At 33.6% G+C, this 24,246-nt stretch overlaps 1 protein-coding gene and 1 pseudogene across 2 annotated transcripts; both read right to left on the minus strand.

Moving 5' to 3' along the window:
- Positions 1–6,742: 6,742 nt before the first annotated feature.
- LOC136203218 (glucan endo-1,3-beta-glucosidase 5-like) lies at positions 6,743–10,487 on the minus strand. 2 transcript variants are annotated; one of them, XM_065994321.1, is made up of 3 exons: positions 10,376–10,487; positions 9,396–9,810; positions 6,743–8,007 (listed from the first exon to the last, which is right to left on the minus strand). In XM_065994321.1, exons 2-3 carry the CDS (start codon positions 9,767–9,769, stop codon positions 6,891–6,893), a joined length of 1,491 nt encoding a protein of 496 aa, XP_065850393.1. In that variant the 5' UTR covers positions 9,770–9,810; positions 10,376–10,487; the 3' UTR covers positions 6,743–6,890. The 2 variants fall into 2 exon arrangements, with proteins under 2 accessions (XP_065850393.1, XP_065850392.1); XM_065994320.1 differs by having other exon boundaries at positions 9,396–10,050; positions 10,376–10,486.
- Positions 10,488–14,576: 4,089 nt separating this feature from the next.
- On the minus strand, positions 14,577–15,113 carry LOC136202663 (protein POLYCHOME-like; annotated as a pseudogene).
- Between the last annotated feature and the right edge of the window lie 9,133 nt (positions 15,114–24,246).

Consider the following 24,246-nt stretch of genomic DNA (forward strand, 5'->3'; position numbering starts at 1 on the left):
ATGCTGTGTATCATGGCATAGTTCCAGAATTTTAGAGGTAAAGATGCATTGGCTAGCAAAGTAAGGCAGGTGTCAACGACATGTCTAATTTTTCTCTCAGCTATACCGTTTTGTGCATGAGTGTGAGGGCATGCAATTTTGTGTATAATGCCATGTCGTTTGAAAAAAGGTTGTAGTTTTTGAAACTCTCCCCCAAGATCAAAGTAAATATTCTTAACCCTTGCACTATACTGATTAGAGATCATGGCATAAAAATCACAGAAGGTTGAGAAAACATCACTCTTATTCTTTAAACAGAAAACCCATCCAAATCTAGTGAATTCATCAATGATTATTAAAAAATAACGGTGGCCAAGACAAGAAACAACTGGAGCTGGCCCCCAAACATCCAGATGTAAGTTCTCAAAAATAAATGTGCTAGAGCGACTAATAGAGGGTAAAGGGCTTCTAGCAAGCTTGCCTAATGGACAAAAAGAACAATTGCTAACTGGTTTTTAAGAGGATAGATTGTTTCCTTTGAGAACTGAGCTGACTGTCTGATTCTAACAATGTCCAAGCCGTGCATGCCACCTTTCAAAAGACACCTTCTCTCCAACTAGCGCCTCCTTCAGGGTGGGTGTAAGCACATAGAGCCCATCTTTACTCGAGCCCCGTAACAGGATTTCCCCAGTTGTTTGGTCCTTCACAAGAAAATGGTTAGGCCAAAATTCAAAGAAACATGAGTTGTCACGGGTAAATTTTTGAACAGATAATAAAGATTTGGTAAGCTTGGGAACAAGTAGGGCATCATTAATTTTCAAATTATTGATATTTGAATTTCCAAAGTGAGAAATTTGCAAACCTTGACCATTGCCAAACTGAACTGTATCATATCCTGGATATGGCTGCATTTGATGAAGTTGAGTCGGATTTGCCGTCATGTGATTGGTTGCTCCTGTGTCTGGATACCACGGCCGATTAGGACCCATGAATGGATTTGGTGGTTGTTGCCATGCCATGTGCGCTTGTGGTCTAGGATTGTAGTGTGCTCTTGAATTGTTCTTTGGTCTTTTTCACTTGTCAGCCCAGTGGCTTGGATCACCACAATTGTAGCACTTGCCACTTCTTCTCTTCTTTGGATTCTGCTTCTTTGATTGATTTGTTTCCATGGTGGATACATTTGCCTCCCGATGTGCTGATACACCATCAGGCTGGAGCAGAGTTGTCTTTCTGGTTGATTGAATCATGCCCTCAACTATCTTCAAGCTGTGCAAAATCTCTTGATAGTTAATGTTTGTACCGCGCTGAGTTACAAGATTCTAGACAGTGGAGCGATACTCTTCTGCTAAACCCTTGTAAAGAACTGACGGTAGTAGATGTCGAGGGTAAGGATTCCCTGAGGCAGCCAGATCATCAAGGATGGACTTCACTTTTTGCATATACGCAGTGACAGACATTCCCCCTTGCTCAAACTCATGCAGTTCGACTCCCATCTGAAATTGCTTGCTGCCTGTAATAAGCCCGTAGGCATCCTCTAAGGCTAGCCAAATATCATGTGAGTATTTGAGATATGCAATCTCAGAAAACACCTCTTCGGTGATTGAATTTAGGAGCAAAGTCCTAACCACATTTTCTACATCATCCCATTGAATAAAAGATGGATTTATAATTAAATCCGCAGCTGATGTCACAAAACCTGTTCGAGGAATAAATTTGGGTGGAGGTGGTGTTGAACTAAGAATGTGAGGAAGAAGATGATATGTTTGAAGGGTAGATTCCATGGACATTCTCCATGCTTTGTAGTTGTTCGGGGTTAATTTGATGTTAATGTTGATATTTGTGGGTGGTTTTCTTGGTTGTTCAACATGAGTGGAGATAGGTTCTGGATGGACAGGATTGTTTGTGGTATGGGGGATGGAGGAGGAAATAAAATTGTGTCTAACATTGTTTGATGGTGCATCAACAGTGTTGTGAAACGAATTTGAGAAGAAAGATGGTGAGGGATCATGAGATAATTGAGTATTGTAACAAAACAGTGAAGTATGAGATTCAGAAATAACCTGATGTGTGTTACTGGCTTCAGCTGCCTGATATGCTGCTAGGGCAGCAAGAACTGATGGAGAAAATAGAGTTGGAGGAGTCGAGGATTGTTGCGGTTGAATAGATGGCTGCTGAACCAAAAGTTGTTGATTCCGTGAAGGCGGAACGGCCGCCTGATATGCCGCAATTGCGGCTAGCACCGCAGCGTCAGCCGTGGACGTTGCAGTTTGGACAAACCGCTGATCACGCGCGGATTGGACAGGAGCCGCGGAGGGGAGATGGCTTGCGGGTTGAACAGGAGCCGCGGTTGTCGTTGGGAGCGTAGTCGGCGCGTGGGCGCTGGCTACTTGAAACGCCAGGAGTGCAGCTTGAATCTTCGGAGAGAGCGAATCCACAGCGGCTGCCGTTGCGGGATTTTGCGCGATCTGCGCAGATGGGGCAGCGGCTGCGTTCGTTGGAGGAACGCTGGTGGGCGCACGGGCGCTGGCCGTCTGATATGCGTGGAGCGCAGCTTATACCTCCGGAGGCAGGGAGTTCGCAGCGGCTGTCGCAGTTGCGATTTGCGCATTCTGCGCAGACGACGCAGGCGCTGGCGGCCAGGTAGGCTTGAAGTGCATCGCGGACTTCCTACGGGAAGTAATCGCCCACCGTTTGCTGTGGCGGTGGAACTGTCGTGGCGGCTTTGGCGGTGGGTGCGGCGAGGAAGTCTGATTCTCCGGTGACAAAAGGTGACGTGAACCGCCACCCTGAAGATGCAAACGAGCCTCCGAGGGCGTCGTCCGTGTTCTGAGCGGCCGCGGATGTTGTAGCAGCGGTAGGTGCGATGGTTACGGCGGCGGCGGCGGTGGCGGCAGCATTTGCGGCGGTGGTGGCGGCTACTGTAGTTTTGTATTGAGAATAGGTTGGTGATTGAGGATGATCAGAGGATTCGGAAGATGCGGAAGTTGATACTACTGATACCATGTTGAATGAATAGTTTGATAAAGGGAAGATTATGGAGATAGAGAGGGAGATAAGTGATAACACAATTAATGGTTTGAATCACCTTGGTGATTATGGCTCAGAGGCCTTGTATTTATAGTGAGTCAATAGTAGTTTGTATAGGAATACAATACACAAGTATAATCGTATTAGAACTCTACCTAGCTAGGGTTATAGACAATTTGAAACAAGAACTCCTCTTCGTGACATCACTGTGATTGAGGTTGGCAACTCCTTTGAATCATCATCGCCAGGTCACAGTCCAGCTCCAAGAAGTGCATTGAAGCGGTGCCCTACTACTAGTGTGGGAAAAGTGTCAAAAATTCTGCTTGCTGTTACAAATAAAGACTCGGAAGATTCAGAGTTTTTAACACCTCAGAAAAAGCTCTTGAACTCAATTGACACAGTTGAGAAAGAAGTGATGCAGGAATTGCAGAAACTACAGAGGACTTCAAGGGCTAAAAGGGCAGAAAGAGAGAAAAAGGTCCGAACTCTCATGTCATTGCGCTAATTGATCATCTTCTGGTGAACCAAAGATGGATTGATCATCTACTGGTGATATATTTGTGCATTGCTGATGATACATGAGAGTGTTGAACTTCAATTGGAGAAAGAGGGCTCTCAATTTTGTTGAATTAGCATATTATATTGGATTGCCTTTCACTTCTTGGTGAAGGCTTGATGTAGTTTTGACAGTATTTTATAATAGTGTCTGAAATTGATCCAATTTATCAACGTTAGGGGTAAAATTGCACCATTTTAGATATTAGGAGTAAAATTGCACCTAACCCAAAACGTTAGGGATATTTGATGCGTAACAACCCGAGAATCCCGGAAATGGATGATTATGAGTCGGAAACATTATAATTTACGTTTTTTATCCAAAAAAAATCATGAAAATAATGCATGACAATTGAACGATTTTGCATTTTTCATCACCAAAAATTAAACTATTTTGCATTTTTTTATCATAAAAAATTGAACAATTTTACATTTTGTCTAAAATTTTTTTACGTAGAATTTTGCCTCCCCTTCCTCAAATCCTAGATTCGCCACTGTACACTGGACTTGTAGTATACCTCCGTTAGATCTGTTAGTAAAGAGCTTAATGAGTACAAAAAATAAACGATAAAGAAGGCTTAATCAGTCCAAATGAAAAATTAGGGGTTAATGAAGCAAAATTTAAAAGAATAGGGATCTAAAGATACTTTTTGCCTATTAAAAATACTTTTTCTTCAGGGATATGGTAGGATAGGTTAGGAAGGAGAATCACAGTAGAGCCGTTAGAACGTCGACTTGTTGATTAATTAAATAATTTACTAATTATTAAATAATAACTATACAAATACAATTATCTGATCCTTGCCCGGGTGGATGTGCCCAAATGTCAGGTAAATTATATTTATGACCACGGAATGTTAATTATCTTTAAGTTGTGTCTACTAAATTTCAAAATATAATATAAATATCACTCAACTTTATATTTTTTAATATTTTAGTCACTAAATTTTAATTAACGTCTTAAAATAGAAATGTTCAATAATTAAAGTTGTTTAGAATCACTTTTACTAAAGATTCACGTTTTTTTTTCAAAATTACAATGTTCTGAACTTTCTTTTTCGAAATATTCATTTTTTTCACTTCTAATGAAACAACTACTAAGAGCATTTCCAATAGAGGATGCCCAAAAGAGTGCCAGCTGATGTGGCATCAGATTTGTCAACTTTTGAAGAATGCCAACTATTGGAGTGATTGTGGGTGCCAAGGAAAGTTGCCAATTTTTGGCAACCATGTTTAATTATTTTTTTAATATAAAAGTGGTCCCCCTCCTAGAAATAATAAAATCTGGAGCCTTTTATTTTTAATTTTTACAATAAAATAATAATTTGTAGGATTATAATGGCAACTTTTCAAGCAACCTCTATTGGAGCATTTTTTAAGCAAAAGTTGTCAAAAGTGATGTGGATGAAAGAGACAATGAAATATTATATTTTAGAATTATGTGTTAAGTTTTGACACTTTTTAGGCACCCTCTATTGGAGATGCTCTAAACAACCTCAAAATGAAAAAGTAATATCATTATCACTAAACTTCAATCGATGCTTTAAAATGACCATTGACGACCTTAGATTAAAAAAATCCAAGAATTGATTATATTCTAAGCAATTTTAATATTTCAAAAATTTCGTTTTGAGATTATTTAAGTTTTATTTAGTTAGAAGAGAGAAAATAATTTTTTTTAGAAATAGTAATTTTGAAAAATAAAAATTGTGATTTCATGATAAATGTCAATTTAAATAACTTTAATTATTCAACATTTCTATTTTGAGGTTTTAGTTAAATTTTAGTGGCCACAATATTGATAACATCCGAAATGTTATTCAATACGTTGTAATAATACAAATGACAGAGGAGTCGTCATCATTATAACCAGCTACATGTAACAATATAGAGATACACCAGGCGGATATGCCAAGATCCCAAAGGATGATACTCTAGGTGAATCCTTGGTCCTAGTCGCGAATACAAGATTACTCGGTTGGGAGGTGATTTTACACGTGCGTTTGCAAAAAAAAAAAAAAAATTTGCTAAATCGAACTTGCTCATTTTCTTTTTGTATATATGCGTGTTATAATTTGAGTGGTCGAAAACCAATTTTTAAATATTAATGTACAATTTCTCAAAATTAAACTAGATTTTGTTTAAGATTCTTAACATGTAAAAAAAATTTGGATTTAGGAAGGGACAAGGTAAAAAAAATTAAAAATTTTGATATGAGAGGGCCTATCAGAAAAAAAAATTAATAATTTGGATTTAAAAAAAATAGAAATTTAGATTTAGGAAGTACCTAATAGGTCCAAAATATTAAAATTTTGAAATTTGGACAAACCTAACACGTAATGGACCATCTTGGGGGCTAATTCAACACTCCGATAAAAAAAATTCGAGACAGGGGACCAAAACTATCCGGGGTCAAGGTGGTTCCGACGGCTGGAGGAGCACGGCCCCGTTTATGCTCTTACGGTTTGAGAGTCTCTTTAGTTAGTGACAATAATATCTGCTTACATATGCCTTGTTGGTGGTAGTGGTGGTATTAGGGTCATTGGGACTAGGGGTTTCCAAATGGATTGCCGTGTCAAGAATTATACAAACTGCTTTAGTTTATTGAGAAGTTTATTTAGAAAGTTTAATGTCACAATTAAATAATAGTTAAAACTAGTTTTTATCCGTAAGATTAAAATTATTCTTTCTTAAAAATATTAGAATTAAATTTGCATCATTTCGTACATTACCACCAAATATGCTTTTCTTTAAAAACATCGGTGTCAAATTTGATCCTTATCCCTAGGGGTATGTATAGGTTTTAGAACTGAACCGAACCGAAAAAACCAAAATTACCAAAATAGTTGACGCAGAAAACCAAACCGAATAATATGTAAAGCCAAATTATAATCAAACGCGATTCGGTTGTATTTAAACTTAACAAACCGAATTTGGTTAAGAAATAAAAACAAATAGAAATCACTATATTTCCTTATTAAATTTACCTCAAAAAAATTAAAACACTCTCAAAATATCTCAAAAAATAAAAAACTTCTAAGATCCAATATATGTGTATATATAATAATAATAATAATGTAGAATAGGTGTATAATAGAAAATGTAGAATATGTGTAATTTAGTGTGGTTCGATCTTAAACCAACGCTGAATTGAAGTATCAAAAAATCAAACCGAAAAAAATCTGAACCGAACCGAAATTCACTTAAAACTAAAACCGACGCCGAACTTAATTGTCAAAAAGAACCGAATTCAATCAGTTCGGTCCGGCATTACGTTACATTACAGAGGCTATACAAGGAGGACCATTTAAAACATGAAAGTTCATCAGTCAAGTGTCTGTCAATGCAAACCAAACAATAAACACTACTACTAAATGAAGCATCATTCTAGTTCTAGGAGCCTCCTCCACTCCAGAGTTCCTTTCTGTTTTAATCATAATACTAAATCTACAACTTCCAGTTGAAGGGTTTTTATTTGTGACAACTGAAACATTTGGGAATTGACAAGCACTTGGAAGTTGATTATTCTGTTGATAATAACTATTAAACGCGTACGACACGTTCTCACGAGCATTTAAATTACCACAAGACGTCGAATACCCGAGCGCAGTACAGTCTGCGTTAGCACAAGCGTAAGTCACACTTGATGCAACGTCAGGATTGTCAAAGTCCGCAGACGGCGACATAACACACCATTGTTGAGATAAATAACGCACATGTTTCGCTGCTATGAGAGTGTTTGAAGATGTGCCTAAAGTCAGGCGATACTTAGGCTGTCCATCGTAGTAAAACAATCCCCAATGTCGCTCGAAATTACCCGGCTGAATGCTTTTCGCATCCTCGTCTATCAGGCTAAACAAATAGGCTTCTATCGGACCATTGCGAAGGGGTGTCCCCTGCCCGGAAACTATGCGGTTCATGAACCCTTGATTGAACTCTCGAGCATACTGCAAGTTGGCATTTATGTTTCCATCAGTTGGCCACCCGATTTCTCCAATGATAATCGGCATGTTCGCGTACCCGTTTTTCTGTAATGCCCATACTAAAGTATCATGATTTGCATCAAACACGTTGGTGTAGATTGTTCCACCGTCGTTAATGGAAGATGAATTGTTGTTGAAGAATGCGTAGGATAAAGGAAAACTGGGATCTGCGTAAAGGCTTATAAAAGGGTAGATGTTTACGGTAAAGGGAGCTCCGTTGTCACTCAAGAACTTGACAATGGATAGCATGAGGTCGTGGATACCTGCTCGGAAGTCACCGCCGGATGGAAGATTTGTTGAAGTTTCATATACATCTGCATTGAGAGGAACAGTTACTTTCACTTGTGTGCTTAATCCGGCTTTTATGATAGCAGCTTGGATATTTTGAAGAGCGGGAAGAGTCGATTCTAAAAAGCTTCCATTGTATGTTGATAAGAATGGCTCATTTCCAACTGCTATATACCTGCTAATCAACCAAAGTAGGGAAATGTAAAATAACGTAGTTTTGTGTAAATTTTAGTTTTGTAAGTTTCTATGTAGTTTTGTGTTAAAGAAATTTGAAATAAATATATTAATGAGTTGTGTGCAAGCAAAGTTCATGAACATAATTAACAAGCCCAAATACAATCAATTTCTAACACCTTAAAATTAAAATTTGTCAAATTTTGGTTAATTTGTCAAATTTTGGTTAATTTGTCAAATATTGCTTGATACCAACTTCAATTTGGGTTAAACTAAACCTGTCTGTCAAGTTTAGGGGCCAAATTGACCCTTAATTCCAATTTTGTTGTTCAACTTGATATCTAGAGTCAAATAAGTCCAAATGGACATGTGTCGTGATAAAGAAGTGACACGTGTTAAATAACTACCAATCATATATAGACACAAACCATTTTGGGATAATTTGATTCTAGATGCTAAGTTGACCAAATTGGTTTTGATTTTGGACATAATTGATCCTAGTAACCAACTTCAAGGGCTAAATTGATGGTAAGTAACATATCCTGAATGTTTTAAGATACACCAAAAGCATCCCATATTATCTGTCTATCTATTCTGTTCCATTATTCTAGTATCTATTCTGCTGGAGTATTTAATAAGAAATAACATAGAAACCACAGCTCAGGATTTTCTTTTGGTAACCAGAATGGATGATCAAGAAAAACAGAATTTAGATACCATGAGGTAAGTAGATTAAAGTATCAATTTAGTTCAAAATCAAGTTCGGGTATCAATTTGGCCCTTATAACTTGGCATCTAGAGTCAAATAAATTCAAATTGACATGTATCGGGATGAAAAAGTGATACATATCAAATAACTACCAATCATATATATACAGGAATCATTTTGAGCTAATTTGACCTAGATACTAAGTTGAAAGGCCGAATTGATACCAAACTTGATTTTGGACTAAATTTATACTACTAATCAACTTCAAGGGCTAAATTGATCCTTAAAGTTAAGTAACATGTCCATAATGCTTAAAATACACCGAAGACATCCCATATTATCTATCTATCTATCTATCTATGAGTGGTGTCTAATAATGAGAATTAAGGGTCAATTTGGCCCCTGAAATTGACAGGAAGGTTCAATGAAGTTCAGGTATCAACTCAGTTCTAAATTACAACATTTGACAAATTAGCCTAAATTTGACAAATTTTTAGGTATTGAAATTGATTGTATTTGAACTAATTTGTCGAATATTGCAAACCTCAAAACTCAGTTGAACCTAAACTCGATTATGGCTAAATTGACTATTAATTCCTAAATAGACACAAGGTCTGCACAATTTTAGATACGCATCAAAGGCAAAAGTAATTCATTGATGAAGAAAGAAATGACCTGACCTGATGTCTACCCCATTGGAAGAGATATGATTGGAGACAGCATTAGCAACCCAATTCTCAGCTTCTGGCATACTAATAGCAAGAGTAGCGAGCATATCATTCGGAATTCCGACCATCACTTGAATTCCAGAATTACTAAGAGCATTCAAAGTAGATGTATCTGCATCAAACAGCTTAACTTTCTGGAACCCATTGTCCCTTAGCATTCTCACCACTGTTGAAGGAGGTAAATGGTGTGTTGACTGTGTTCCCCAGTTCACACCAATTCCATTCACTGAATTCATCATTTGAAATTGAATTTGAATTTGAATACATAAACACCACCACCAGGAAACAAGAATCCCTCTACTATTCACTATTTTGGCGGATTCCATGGCGAAAATCAATTTTAATTTGGCAGGCAGAGGCAGCGATTCTATTATATAAACAGCAGCAGAACAAATTATATTCAACTAGAGAATCCAGTTACTGTGCAGGGAGGGACTCAGCTAATTATGATGAAAAGAGCTGTAATTAGGGATTGAAATTAGGAACCGATTAACATAAACACCACCACCACCACCACCAGGATACAATAATCCCTCTACTGTTCCCTATGCTTTTGGGGGATTCAATATATGTATATCTATAGGTCCTCCAGCGAGAAAATTGTATCCTGGTGAAAAGAGCTATAGATGTAAGTAGGGATTGAAATTAGGAACCGATTAACAGAAAGAAAATAAACTAAGAATCCCTCTACTGTTCACTAAGCTTTTGGGGGATTCCATATACCTATATCTATAGGTCCTCCAGCGACAAAATGATTTTTAATTTGGCAGGAAGAAGCAGAGATTTAGGTGATTATGATGAAAAGAGCTATAGATTTAAGTAGGGATTGAAATTAGGAACGGATTAACAGCAAGAAAGTAAAGTAAGAAGAATAGCAGAGATGAGCGGAATCGATAGCAACTGAAATCAGAATCAATAAAGGAAAAACTTACGAATCAGAATGAACTGAGAAGAATAATCGAATCGATATTGAACGATTTACAGAAGATGCTACGTCCCGCCCTGCGTTTCTTCTACGGGAATGAATGAATACTGCTTTCAAATGAGACAATCATAAAAAGCAAATTTTCTCAACGTTCAACTTTAAGTCAAATAACAGGGTAAATTACACCCATAGTCACTGAACTTTACTTTTTTCACAATAAACTAAAAAATTTGAAATCAAGTTTACAGTTTTTAATATTTAATAGCGTGTAGAATCTTCTTTGGTCGGAATACCTTACAGTCGAATGCCAAAATCAATCACTGTAGAATTGAGAGAATAATATCAAAAGTGCTCCAGAACTAGTAAGTGTACATTTAATTTTAGGGTGATAAGATATTATATAGATTTCTGTAACCTTTAACATTAATGGAGAAAGAAATAAACGGTTGTATATCTTCATTATTCATTTAATGTCTTTTAATAGCTATCTACTAGTCTTTGGAAGACGTTTATTCAGTTACATCAAGGTTTATCGTAACTAATATAGGACATGATGACGAACCAAGCAGGGGCATAGACAGGGCCTGGGGGTCGGGCCCCTCCAGCCGTCGGAACCACATTGACCCCAGATAGTTTTGGGGCCCTGTCTTGAAAAAAAATTATTGGGGTGTTGAATTAGCCCCTAAGATGGTCCATTACGGGTTAGGCTTGTCCAAATTTCAAAATTTTAATATTTTTGGTCTATTAGGTACTTCTTAAATCCAAATTTCTAATTTTTTTGTTTACCTGTTAGGCTCTTAAATCCAAATTATTAATTTTTTTGTTCTGGTAGGACCGCTCAAATCAAAAATTTTAATTTTTTTAGCTGCTCGGTCCTTCCTAAATCCAAATTTTTTTTACATGTTAGGAATTTTAAATAAAATCTAACTTAATTTTGATAAATTGTACATTAATACTTAAAAACTGGTTCTTGACCACTCAAATTATAATACGCATATATAAAAAAAACAAAATTTTGCAAACACACATGTAAAATCGCCCCCACCCCTGCAACACACACACAACCGAGTAATCATATATTCACCACTGGGACCAAGGATCCGCTTAGTATATCATTCTTTGGGATATTGGCATATCCCTTATTGTATCTGTATATTATTATACGTGGCTGGTTATAATGTTGGTGACACATCTGTTATTGTATTATTACAACATTACTTGAATAACATTTTGGATGTTATCAATATTGTGGCCACTAAAATTTAACTAATTCAAAATAAAAATATTGAATAATTAAAGTTATTTAAAATAATATTTACCATTAAATCACATTTTTTATTTTTCAAAATCATTATTTCTGAACACTTTTCTCTTTTTAAAAATTCATTTTCTCTTATAACCAAACAACATTTAAATAACCTCAAAATGAAATTTTTGAAGCATTTTTTTATAAGAAAATTTATAAAGTATTAAAGTTGCTTAGAATATCATAAATTCTTGAATATTTTAATCTAAGATCGTCAATGGTCATTTATTTTAAAGCGTCGATTGAAGTTTAGTGACAATAATATTAAAAATGATAAAATTAAGTGAATTTTATATTATATTTTAAAATTTAATAGTCATATTGTAAAAATAAATAAAATTCAATCATTATACTTAGACATAGTATAAGTTACTCTCAAATAATAGTATGGCTACTGAAATTAACTCAACTTTACAATTAATTTTATTGTTCACTAACGATTTAAAATTATCGTTGATATTTCAAAATAGACAATTCTAAGAATTGATAATATTTTAAGCAATTATTAATAATTTTAAATAATTTTAATTTTTAAACCTTTTCATTTTGAGGTTGTTTAGTAGTTGTTTCGTTAGAATAGAGAAAATAAATATTTCGAGAAGGAAAGTTCCGAACATTAACGTGAATCTTTAGTAAAAGTGATTCTGAACAACTTTATTATTGGACATTTTCATTTTGAGATGTTAATTAAAATTGTGGTTAGAAAGTATAAAGTTAAATGATATTTATATTATGTTTTAAAATTTAGTAGACACAATGTAAAGATAATTAACATTCTGTGGTCATAAATCTAATTTACCTGACATTTGGGCACAACCACGAGAACCAGATAATTGTACTTGTATAGTTATTATTTAATAATTAATAAATTATTCAATTAATCAACAAGTCGACGTCTAACGGCTATTTGTCTCCTACTCTGATTCTCCTTCCTAACCTATCCTTCCTACCATATCCCTGAAGAAAAAGTATTTTAATAGGCAAAAAGTATCTTTAGATCCCTCATCTTTTAAATTTTAGTTCATTAGCCCCTTAACTTTTCATTTGGACTAATTAAGCATTTCATCTAGGGGGCCGGCCTCTCCGGCCGCCAGAACCACCTTGATCCTGGATAGTTTTGGCCCACCTATCTCAAATTTTTTTTTATCAGGGTGTTGAATTAGCCCCCAATATGGCCCATTAAGTATTAAATTTGTCCAAAATTTAAAATTTTAATATTTTGGGCCTATTAACTAGTACTACATAGATCTAAATTTCTAAATTTTTTGGGCCTGTTAGGTCTCTCTAAATCCAAATTTATAAATTTTTTGACCCGTTAGGTCTCCCTAAATCCAAATTTCTAATTTTTTTTGCCTGTTAGACCCTCCTTAAATCCAAATTATTAATGATTTTTGCTTGGTAAGCCCTCTCAAATCAAAATTTTTAATTTTTTTTACCTGTTTGCTCGTCCCTAAATCCAAATATTTTTTTACATGTTAAGAATCTTAAACGAAATCTAGCTTTATTTTGAGAAATTATGCATTAGTATTTAAAAATTGGTTATTAACCATTCAAATTATAACACGTATATATACAAAAAAAAAAAAAAATTGAGCAAGTTCAATTTAACAATAATTTTTTTTTACGAACGCACATGTAAAATCAGCCCCCCAATCAAATAATCCTATACTCACCACTGCTTTCGTGGTTTATTTTTGGACTTATTAATCCCCTTACTAACAGATCTAATGGAGGTGCTACACCTCCAAGGTAAAACGTATATGATTTTTTTGGCCAATGATGTAGTGACGCATGGCATAGAGAAATCAAAAGTATAAAGAATTGATTGCATACCTATAACCTATAACTAGGGAGATCATGGATTCAAATCACATTGTCGTAAAAAATTAAAAAAAAAAGAATTTGGATTTGTAGTATACTTTCGTTAGATTTGTTAGTAAAGGACTTAATAAGTCCAAAAATAAATAATAATGGGCTTAATCCGTTCAAATGAAATTTTAGAGATTTAGGTGTTGTTTGATAAAACTGAAAATTAAGTGTTGAAAAAATAAGTACTGAATTTTAAGTGCTGAATATTATAAGTGCTGAAAATATTGAATGATATAACTTTTATAAAAATATTAGTAGATAATGTTTAACTTAAAACGTTAAGATAAATATTTTGACTCATCAAAATAAGTGATTTTTAACTTAATTAACCAATTTAAATGGTGGAGAAACAATCGTTATCAAACGCACTTAAATTAAATAAGTATTTAATATTTTAATTTAAACAATTGAGTGTTTTATCAAACAACACCTTAATGAACCAAAAATCCAAACCTCAGAACCTAAAGATGCTTTTTTTAATCTATTTTAATATATTTATTTGGCTTGACTCTCAATAAATTTGCATTATTAAAGTTCAAAAGCATACAAAATGGTATATGCCTTTGTCAGCAATGAGAAAGTGCAACCCACTCGGAAAAAAAAGAAAGTGCAACCCAATATATAAATTCAGGGTAAATTACACCCATGGATATTGAACTTTACTCATTTAATATTGTGATCACTGAATTTCAATTCTTAACAGTATGAAACTGAATTTTACACTTTTTAACATTAGTGACCACTCAACACCTCAAAATGACTGACAGTCTGAAAATAAAAAATTCAAATGATTAATGATATTCTAAAGAATTTTAATTTATAAATTTTTTTTAATAAATTACTCATATGTCTATTCCTCTACGTCAAGGCCTTCACCAAGAAGTGAAAGGCAATCCAACAAAATTGAGAACCCTCTTTCTCCAATTAAAGTTCAACACTCTGATCCATCTCAATGCACAAATATATCAGATCAATCCATCTTTGCTTCAGCAGTAGATGAAATTAGAAATATCATCAGAAGATGATCAATTAATTACCGCAATGACATGAGAGTTCGGACCTTTTTCTTTCTTTCTGCCCTTTTAGCGCTTGAAGTCCTCTGTAGTTTCTGCAATTCCTGCATCACTTCTTTCTCAACTGTGTCAATTGAGTTCAACAGCTTTTTCTGAGGTGTTAAAAACTCTGAATATTCCGAGCCTTTATTTGTAACAGCAAGCATAATTTTTGACACTTTTCCCACACTAGTAGTAGGGCACCGCTTCAATGCACTTCTTGGACCTGGACTGTGCTCCAAATGAGCACCTGGCGATGATGATTCATAGGAGTTGCCAACCCGATTCAGAGGAGTTCTCAGGTACCGGTAAGGTAAGACACCGTTCGATGCCCGACCTCTTCCATTTCGAGTTCTCGGGCCAACATGACTCGTTGCAATTGGTCGACGGATCGGAGGATTCAGAAGTCTTTCTAGGCCTGGCTGGTCTTGATAAATCCCACGAGTACCAAACCGGCTACGAGCCTATAAAGAAGCTATGTCAATGGGCCTTGACAATCTGTCTCTAGATTCTGCCATTGTGTATCGATTGCAACTTTCAATTGATAGTTTTTGGGAGAATGAAGCCCTGCAGATAATGAATTAAGTAGGAAGAAGAATATATACTTTGGGTGAAAGCAAAACCGGCCATATATATATATATATATATATATATATATATAAGATTATAAACGAGAATTGTAGTTTGACTTGCCTTATTTTGAGAAATAATAAATGTTTAGCGAAATTTATTTGACTTGCCTTATTTTGGTATTCTACTCCCACTGACTTCTCACTTTCTTTTTTATGATTTTAAAGATATACACTGAAAACATATATCGCTAAAAATAAATGATTATTTACAAGATTCTGATAAAATTGATAAAAGAAACAATTATGTGCACACATGTTCATAGGCTAGTCTTAGATTTGACACTTGACTATTCTGTCCAAGTCCATCTAAGTCTAGTCCAACCTGCATTATATTTACATCAAATCCAGTTAGGTTAAATTAATGAAATGAGATGGTAGTTAGTTGAGGTTACAATTAGTTTAAAAATTCAAAAAAGTGCTAGCAAGTTTAACAAAATTTGAGGTAGAAAATATTTAAATAGGATAAAATATGGTCAAATTTATCTTTTAATTACTATTTTCCACATAATTATTTCAAACAAAAAAAAATATTAAAAACTTACCTTCTTTGTTACCGCTGCAAAAATAATAAATTTTACAGAAAATTTTAGACTTGTCTTATTTTGGTGTTTTACTCCCCTGATTTCTCACTTTCTTTTTTATGATTTTTTGGAATTACCTTATTAATACACCGTCACTTACTCAATCCCAATCCCACATATATATAGACATATACAGCCACCCTTTTTACATACAAACATTTTCCCTTCTTTTTCCATCCTTTTATTTCTATTTAAAACAATGTATGACCCAAGACAGACTGGATTACTGCGGCCTTGGCTGATCCTACTCTCATTGCTGAGCATATTTGTAGAGGATTGCTGGAGAGTTAAACTTTATTTCAACAGTAAATTGTAATCTAGTTGCATCTTCTTTATTGGTTCATGACAAATTAATCTTTATTATTATTTTTCTGACCTTTGTGGGTTGTTCCTCCATATTTGTAGAGGATTGCTGGAGAGTTAAACTTTATTTCAAGTGATGGATGGATTGCACTAAAACTGTCCAAGAAAATGGATAAATTCCTACTTTACATGCTTATAGTTGGGAAAAAAGCCTTGCCTCGTGGTGGTGTAACCAAAGAGATGATGGTTAAATTGGATAAAAATAAATGTGGAGTCGTGAATGGCTCTACAATGGATGGCATGAAGGTAAACTCTCTACTTGAATAGATCGATCATTGTTCACAGACTGTGCATGTGCTGGTTTGGTTGGCTAATTGAGTAATTGATGGTTTAAAAAGTGTACTGATTCGAGCTTCAACTTCTTGGAGGTCAGAGATGGATCTGGTAACTAGTTGCAAGGTATTTTAATTTTCTAGATGAGTTTCTATTCTATTCTATTTATTGTCTGCTGTGTTTTTCATGTTTTTTATGGGTTCCAGGGTAGTAGTGGAGTTGTTACAGAAACAGTTAATTTCCCTCTACACACAATATAATAGATACGGTGGTGAATACTACTCCCTCCATTCCATTATAAGTTATTTTAGGGTGTCACACAAATTAAGAAATACATTTAATATAATGAATTTAGTTCTGATAGAGTTAGATTATGAGTAGTGTTTCATTTGAGTAGTGTTCTTCAAATTTAGTTTGCAATTTGAAGAAGGTGAAACTTGAGTCAGATTATGTAGCTGTTGTTCAAGCTATCAATCACTATTCTTATCTAATTGATAATTGATGTTTTTTCTTGTTGTGTTAGTCTTTTGATAGAGTTAGGCATTTAACGAATTTGGCAGCTCATTAACGGTCACTTCTAAGTCTGTTCCCGGTGTTTGAGCTTGTGCACCACTTTTTATTATCGATGTTCTTTTAACTGATTTGACTTAATAAAATTGTTTCTTTTAGTACATTTATTTCATTTCAGTTTTCAACTCTTTAGAATTTATCGAATTTCTATCACGCTCTTTTTTTTATCTTTAATTTCTAAGAAATGCATATACAAAGGAAAATGATTTATTAATAGAATTCAATTATACTTATGTACATAAATTCTTTTTTCGAAATGAAACTAGTGGTTAATTACATCCATTTTAATTTCTAAGAAATGCATATACAAAGGAAAATGATTTATTAATAGAATTCAATTATATTTATGTACATGAATTCTTTTTTCGAATGAAACTAGGGGTTAATTACATTTATGTCCTCCAAGTATAAGAAATGGAAATTTTCAGTCATTTCTGAATATTAAACTTATCCATTTTTGGATTTGATTTCTCTTGTAGTTCTTTTATTCGAATTCTGGCAATATCAGTCACTAGAATGGAAAAGTAGACAACATGTCAAACTAATTTTTTACATGGATTAAATTTTTATGTGACCAAAACCAACCCGATTAAACAAACCTGATTCGCATCAAAAATAGAATGGGTTCGGGCCAATTTCTTTTGACATAGCATGTCATTTTTATTTTTAATCCACATGAAAAATTTGTCTAACGTGTCATCTATGTGTACATTTTGGCGATTGCTATTATCAGAATTCGATCAAAAGTACTATAGTATAAATAATGATTTTGATGTTAAAAAAATGAAGTTTGTGATATTGGTATTTTATTTTCCATACTTGGTGGTAAATTTTTTTTTTATATGAAGTAAATAAAGGGTAAAGGCTTTTTCTTTTTGAGGTGATTGAGGACCACATAGTTTATTTGGGTTGGACTCTAATGCCAGAATGTAAATCTCAGTTCTTACTTGTGCATTTTTTCAGAATATCATAATGTTAATTTATTGTACCCAAATAGCTATAAAACTTCATCTTATCCATACATGCTACTATACCTACTAGAAACATACAAAGACAAAAATTACTGTCATACATCTCAAATGAATGCTAATGAGTAACATACAATTATTTTATACTGAGTTACATTATACATTTAATATACAGTAAATAACCTGTGTTTCAATTTTGGAGACTCTACTCACATACTTGGTGCGATAATATCTATTTCTAATCCATATGTATCTTCTCTATAGTTTCTGCTTTAATGGAATATTGTCTTTTACAATGAATTTCAATTGCTTTTTGCAGGCAATTAAGGAATCTCCTGAAGCACAGCCAAATGTTGACTCTGCAGAAGAAGAACACGGATCAGAGTCAACATTTGGCTGTGCTTCAGGAGATTCCTTAATTGCCTGCAAAAAGCAATTGAAATTCATTGTAAAAGACAATATTCCATTAAAGTAGAAACTAGAGAAGATAAATATGAATTAGAAGTAGATATTATCGCACCGAGTATGTGAGTAGAGTCTTCAAAATTGAAACAAGTGATTTACTGTATATTAAATGTATAATGTAACTCATTAGTATAAAATAATTGTATGTTACTCAATTAGCATTCATGGTGTGCAACAATTATATTTCTGTTTCACCCTTATTTTAATTTGGAGTGATTTTGTAATTAATTACTTACTTCGGTCTAAAAATATAATTTGTGAAAATTCGGGCTTATGAGATAATGTTACCAAGTAATTTGGCTTGAATTTGTAATTATTTTGTTAATTACTCTTTCCGTCAAAATTTGTGTAATATAAGAAGTTTCGAATCGATTTGGTAATTTACCAAATGTTCTAGCTGAAATGTATAATTGTCCAATTAAATACACAAATATACAACAACATTCATGGTGATAGTCACAGTGGGAGGTAGTGGTTTAAGAGATATTTGAGGAGCAACCTCGACTAAATAGTTAGTGGGTGAAAACAATTGGGAGCAACATTGCTTTAGAGTTAGAGAGCATCCTTGACAGTTATGGAGCATCTTTGCTAAAACATGGAGTATCATTATTGGGCATAAAATCTACAACGTCATTATAGAATTTAACTATAGAAAAAGATAGTGGAGGAGAGCAGTTGAAAGCAACCTTGGTTTATAAATAGTGAAGGAGAGCAATTACGGAGCATGATTGTTGTTCATGAAATATAATGCACATAGTACAACAATTATATTTCATATCCTATTCTTAATACATGATTATACAATTGGACCTATAAGAGCACCTTTAGTGTTTCTAAATTGGACCTAACACTAGAGGTGGTATAACCAAAATTGGTTTCTTACCAATTTTGGTTACAACCAATTATCTCCCATGGAACAAAGAATTTAAGGATTTTGACTCCATACAAGGTGCCAGAACCGTCAGATCTAGCACGTGGATGAGACGCACCTGATCTGGCGAGTGAAACACCTTCGTGGAGTCAAAATCTGCTTTTCTAAGAGAGGATAATAGTATGTTTGGTCTGTGGCAAATTACAGTTTCGATCTCTATTAACAATTAATTTTTTTTACCCCATAAAATTTTAAATAACAACCCATTTCTAGTGGGGTGTTACTAACCTTTGTTACTTTTGTCCTCAAAACCACAATGGTTGTAACCAACCATCGTGGATGCTCTAAATTAATGATGCCAAAGCAATGAGATTGAAGTTTATGAAAATTTTGATTTAATGACATTAGGTAAATTAGGCCAAGTTTCTAGAGTTTCAGATTTTTACGTGTTTGGATCTTATTTTGCATGGAAGTGGATCAACGACCAAAACATATGGATATGTCGTGATGTACGCGCTTTTTAGGCAAATTTCACAGTTTAGGCTTTCACATTCGCAATTTAATATTTTCGGCTTTTTAGAATTTTCCTTTTTTAGACTTTTCTTTTTTCCTATTGAATTTTGATTTAAGATTTTACGTATTTAAAGGCTTGTTTTTATTCTAAATAAGCAGTTTTTGAATTAATGAAATATCATTTTCTATTATCCAAAGTGCTCTAGATTATGAATGTTACTAATAGACAATGGTGTGCGATTCAACTATTAGCCACGAATTTGTTTATCTCTATTGCACAAATTATAAAAGATTAAAGGCCTTAGAATGTTTTTTTTGCCCTAATTAGTTCATATAAATCTAATTACCAATTTGTTGTTTTTCTTGTTTTGGTTAACAAAGAAAAATGCAAGTGAAAGACATCTTCATTCCTAACTAATTCATATAAATATAATTCTCAATTTAAAATTTCTTCACAAACAATCAAAACTCAACCCCTTTCTCCATTTCGATGTGTGTAGTATTACATAATATATTATAACTAATAAAAGACTAATGCGATACGAGATCTATGATATATTATTTGACCAACTCATCTTTAATTAAGATTTTACTAACAAGATTAAGAATCTGAGAATGAAGATCAATAAGATCTATGAAAATAAATAAACTGAATTGAATTAGAAAAGAGTAGAAGTTAAGAAATGAAGATGAACATATAGGCTTTATATAGCCCTAAACCTAACGTTTACAAAGCTAACTTACTAACATATAAGTTAACAAATATGTTGGCTTTATAATTAACAACCTAAACTAATTACATATTATAAATTGATCATAGAACTCCTAATATATTAACTCCTAAATTTAAGTTAACAAATATATGCAACATGAAGTCCAAGCTGGTGAACCAAATCAACAAACAAAGGATTTGGTAAAGGTTTTGTAAGAAGATTTGCCAACTGCTAATATGTTCAAACTATGAGTAAATGCAAAACTCCTGCTTGTACCGTTTCACTTATAAAGCAGCAATCTAATTCTACGTGTTTCTCCTTTTATGGAAAGTATGATTATTTGATAGATTGTAGATTGATTATCGCAATATAAGGACACTGCTCGCCAATGTGAAATGTCAATATAGTCTAACATGTATAGAAAACCATTGTGATTCACATGTTGTGAGTGCTAAGGCTCTATATTCTGCTTCACTGGAGGATTCTATACTGGGACGGAGTCCTTGGAGGACCTTCCACCAAACTAAGCATATACTCGTGTAGAGAACCTGAACCTAAGAATAAACTCGTTCTGCTGGTATCTTTTTATTTTAATATTTGATTTTTTTGTTCTTCTGCTTTAGTTGTGTGTGATTTTAATGGTTGAATGGTGTATTAAGGAACGGATAGCATAAGGTGCTTATTTTATTGAACTTTAAGGTGTTCACTGCTATGCATAAACAACTTGTAATAAATATTTTCTATTTTTTTGTCTCACAATATTCATGGGATCTGAACTCATGAGAGTATGAGTAAAGGAAAAGAATGATGAGATCCCACCTGGTTTCGAGTCATTTGCTTCTTTCACATTAAAGAGGGTGCAAGATGATGAAAGCCAAAAATCTGAAGACATGATTAGTTGTTCAGCCTCTATCGGTACTTGTAAATCACAACTGATTAAGATGGAAGTAGACTTTGACAATTGTGAGGATGCAAAACTTATGATGTCTCTCTGGCATAGAGCTTGTATAAACTATGGACAATTGGAAAATAATTCAGGGGTGAATTTGATTTGGAGAAGTTCAAGCAAGTTAGTTTTTTGTTTACTGTATCACTATATGTGAATCTCAATTGATTTGTGTTATTCATCCTCATGTAGATTCTTATTTGTATTTTCTTGTGCTTCTTTTTAATTATAATGTCATTTCTCTTGATAATTTTTAGTGTCTAGATAGTTTCTTACATGCCACTTTTATTGTAGAATCTCTGTTTAAGGACTCATCTTCCTAAGGGGGTTATTCGTGGGTGTCCTCAATGCAGTAATTGCCAAAAGGTTGCTTTAATCATGAGTTGCGTGCAATTGTTGGTTGATTTTTACTCATATAAGAAATTAAAAAGTTTCCAAAAACATAGTAAAGCTTGTTAGTGATCTTCTAGTATCAGTGCAACTGCCCTAGTCTAGTATCAAAATTACTAATGTGGCACGTTGACCGGTCGACTTTTGACTTTTAAGGAAGCCAATTTGCTTACATGACAAGTAGGCTTTGTGTTGATCGGTCACAATCACCGGTTGTACACTTTAGTGGGAGATCGCCAAAAGGTTGTACACTTTTGTGTGCAAAATGAAGGTTGTACATCAAAATGTGAAATAGGACAAAAGTTGTACACCACATATGTAACTTATCCTTCATTTGTGTCAAGAAAACAAAAATTGAAGAATTATCTGCTTATAATTGAAGAGCCATCATAACAATTATAACAATCATACAATTCCATGAAAGCCATAAAAGCCCTGGAAAGCCATCATAACAATCATACAATTCCCATGCATAGCTCATTAACACATGTTCATAGTATGCTACGTGTCGATGGTAACTTTGTTGTGCCAAGAGAATAAGAATCAAAGTGGCATATTCTGTGCATACAAGGGTTATGTGGAGCATGCAAGTTTACTTTAATTTGAAAAGTGTCTTCCATAGACATGAAGAAATTGGTAAAGCTTGCAGATGCAAAGTATGCTAGTAATACTTATACATAGAGTCCTACACAAAAGGATCCAAACCTGAACTTTGACATTAGAGTTCAAAGTGTAGCAGCAAAAGGCTTCTAGAAAGTGCCAAAACTAATGTATTTTGATTGTGGTTTTGATGGCGTGCCTCGACGGACAGTTCTCCGAATGTAGATCTGAAGATCGCTTCTAGTCCACGCTCATCGCACCAAATAATGGGGACGTTGGATCTTCAGAGCGGATTGGGTACATGAGGCGAGGTTGTTGCCGCTCCGGTCGCTGGACCTGCATCGAGGGAGGCCCCCCGGTATGCACTCTGATGCTAAAGTTAGTAAGAGTATAGAAGTAGAGATATAAAGTAGTATATATAAAGAGACATACCTTCCCTTTACAAGGGTATTTATAGTTAATGTGGTGGGCTTATGGGCTTAGAGAGCCTTGCTTGTATTGGATTTGATTGGTTTGGGCCTAGTGGACCGCCTTTGATCCACATTCCTCATTAGGTATGAATTTTTAAAAATGCATAAGGTAAAATAAATTATGGTAAAATAAATTAGGGTAAATAATTATAAGGTTTTTATGTTTTTAATTAACAAGCTAGTAAGTCCATCATATTATTATAAGATCCTTAAGTTTTATATGAACAAACTCTTTAGTCATTCTATTTGTTTTTGTAAATGAAAGTCCAAAATTGTCCCTAGTTATATACATAAAAAAAATTATCTTTTAGTTTCAAATTTAATCTAATTAGTTTTAATGAAGTTTTTGAACTATATATACACAAAAATTAATATATTTGAAAAAATGTATTATTAATTTTCTTAAATTGTAATTATTTTTTCTTTATTTTTTAATATAATATCTTTAAACTAACATTAAATATTATTATAAAAAATTTTATAATTTTTAAAAAATCATAAAAAAAATTCTTCATTCGTAAAATTTATCAGAATTGTAAAAACTTTTTACAATGATGGTTTTACTCCTATTTTAATAATTTTTGAAATATTTTTCATTCATTGTTTTAATCAATAAGTTTTATGTTATTAAATTAAAGTTCTATAATTGTATAAAATTTAATAAATCAATTACTTTATATTGGAGTTTATATTGGAGAGATTATGATTATGTAGAAAAAAAGAGAAAAAATATGAAAAATATATGTTTTTTTATTAAAACATAAAGTAAAGGGTAATTTTAGTATTTTAAAATTTATTTAGTATAGTTTGACCATTGACCTAAACATAAAGACTAAGGGGTTAACAAAAACAAAATATGTGAGACTATATAATTATTTCTAAAAATATAGGGATAAGTAGTATAATAGGTAAAAATACTACCTAAATCACTACAAGAAAAATCAACATCACCGACACAATTTTATTTATCGGAAATACCGATTGAATTTATCCGTCGGTCATCACCTACACATTCTCCTACACAATTCTACAATTTGTCGGTGATATGCGATTGGATAATTCCCACTACCATCACCGAAACAACTGGTTGGTGTTGAATTTTGTTGGTGGTAAGACCGATACATTTTCTTATAAACACCGACAGAAAATATGTTGGTGAATAAAATAATAATTATATATAATTAATATTTACTGGAAAATTTAATAAAAATATAAAATCATCCCAAACCTAAACCTAAACCCCAAAATTATTGGACCCTTTTAGCCGCCTCTCCTCTCCGCCCTAATCAAATTTTC

Source organism: Euphorbia lathyris, chromosome 8, assembly GCF_963576675.1.
Source record: "Euphorbia lathyris chromosome 8, ddEupLath1.1, whole genome shotgun sequence".
Lineage (NCBI taxonomy): Eukaryota > Viridiplantae > Streptophyta > Magnoliopsida > Malpighiales > Euphorbiaceae > Euphorbia > Euphorbia lathyris.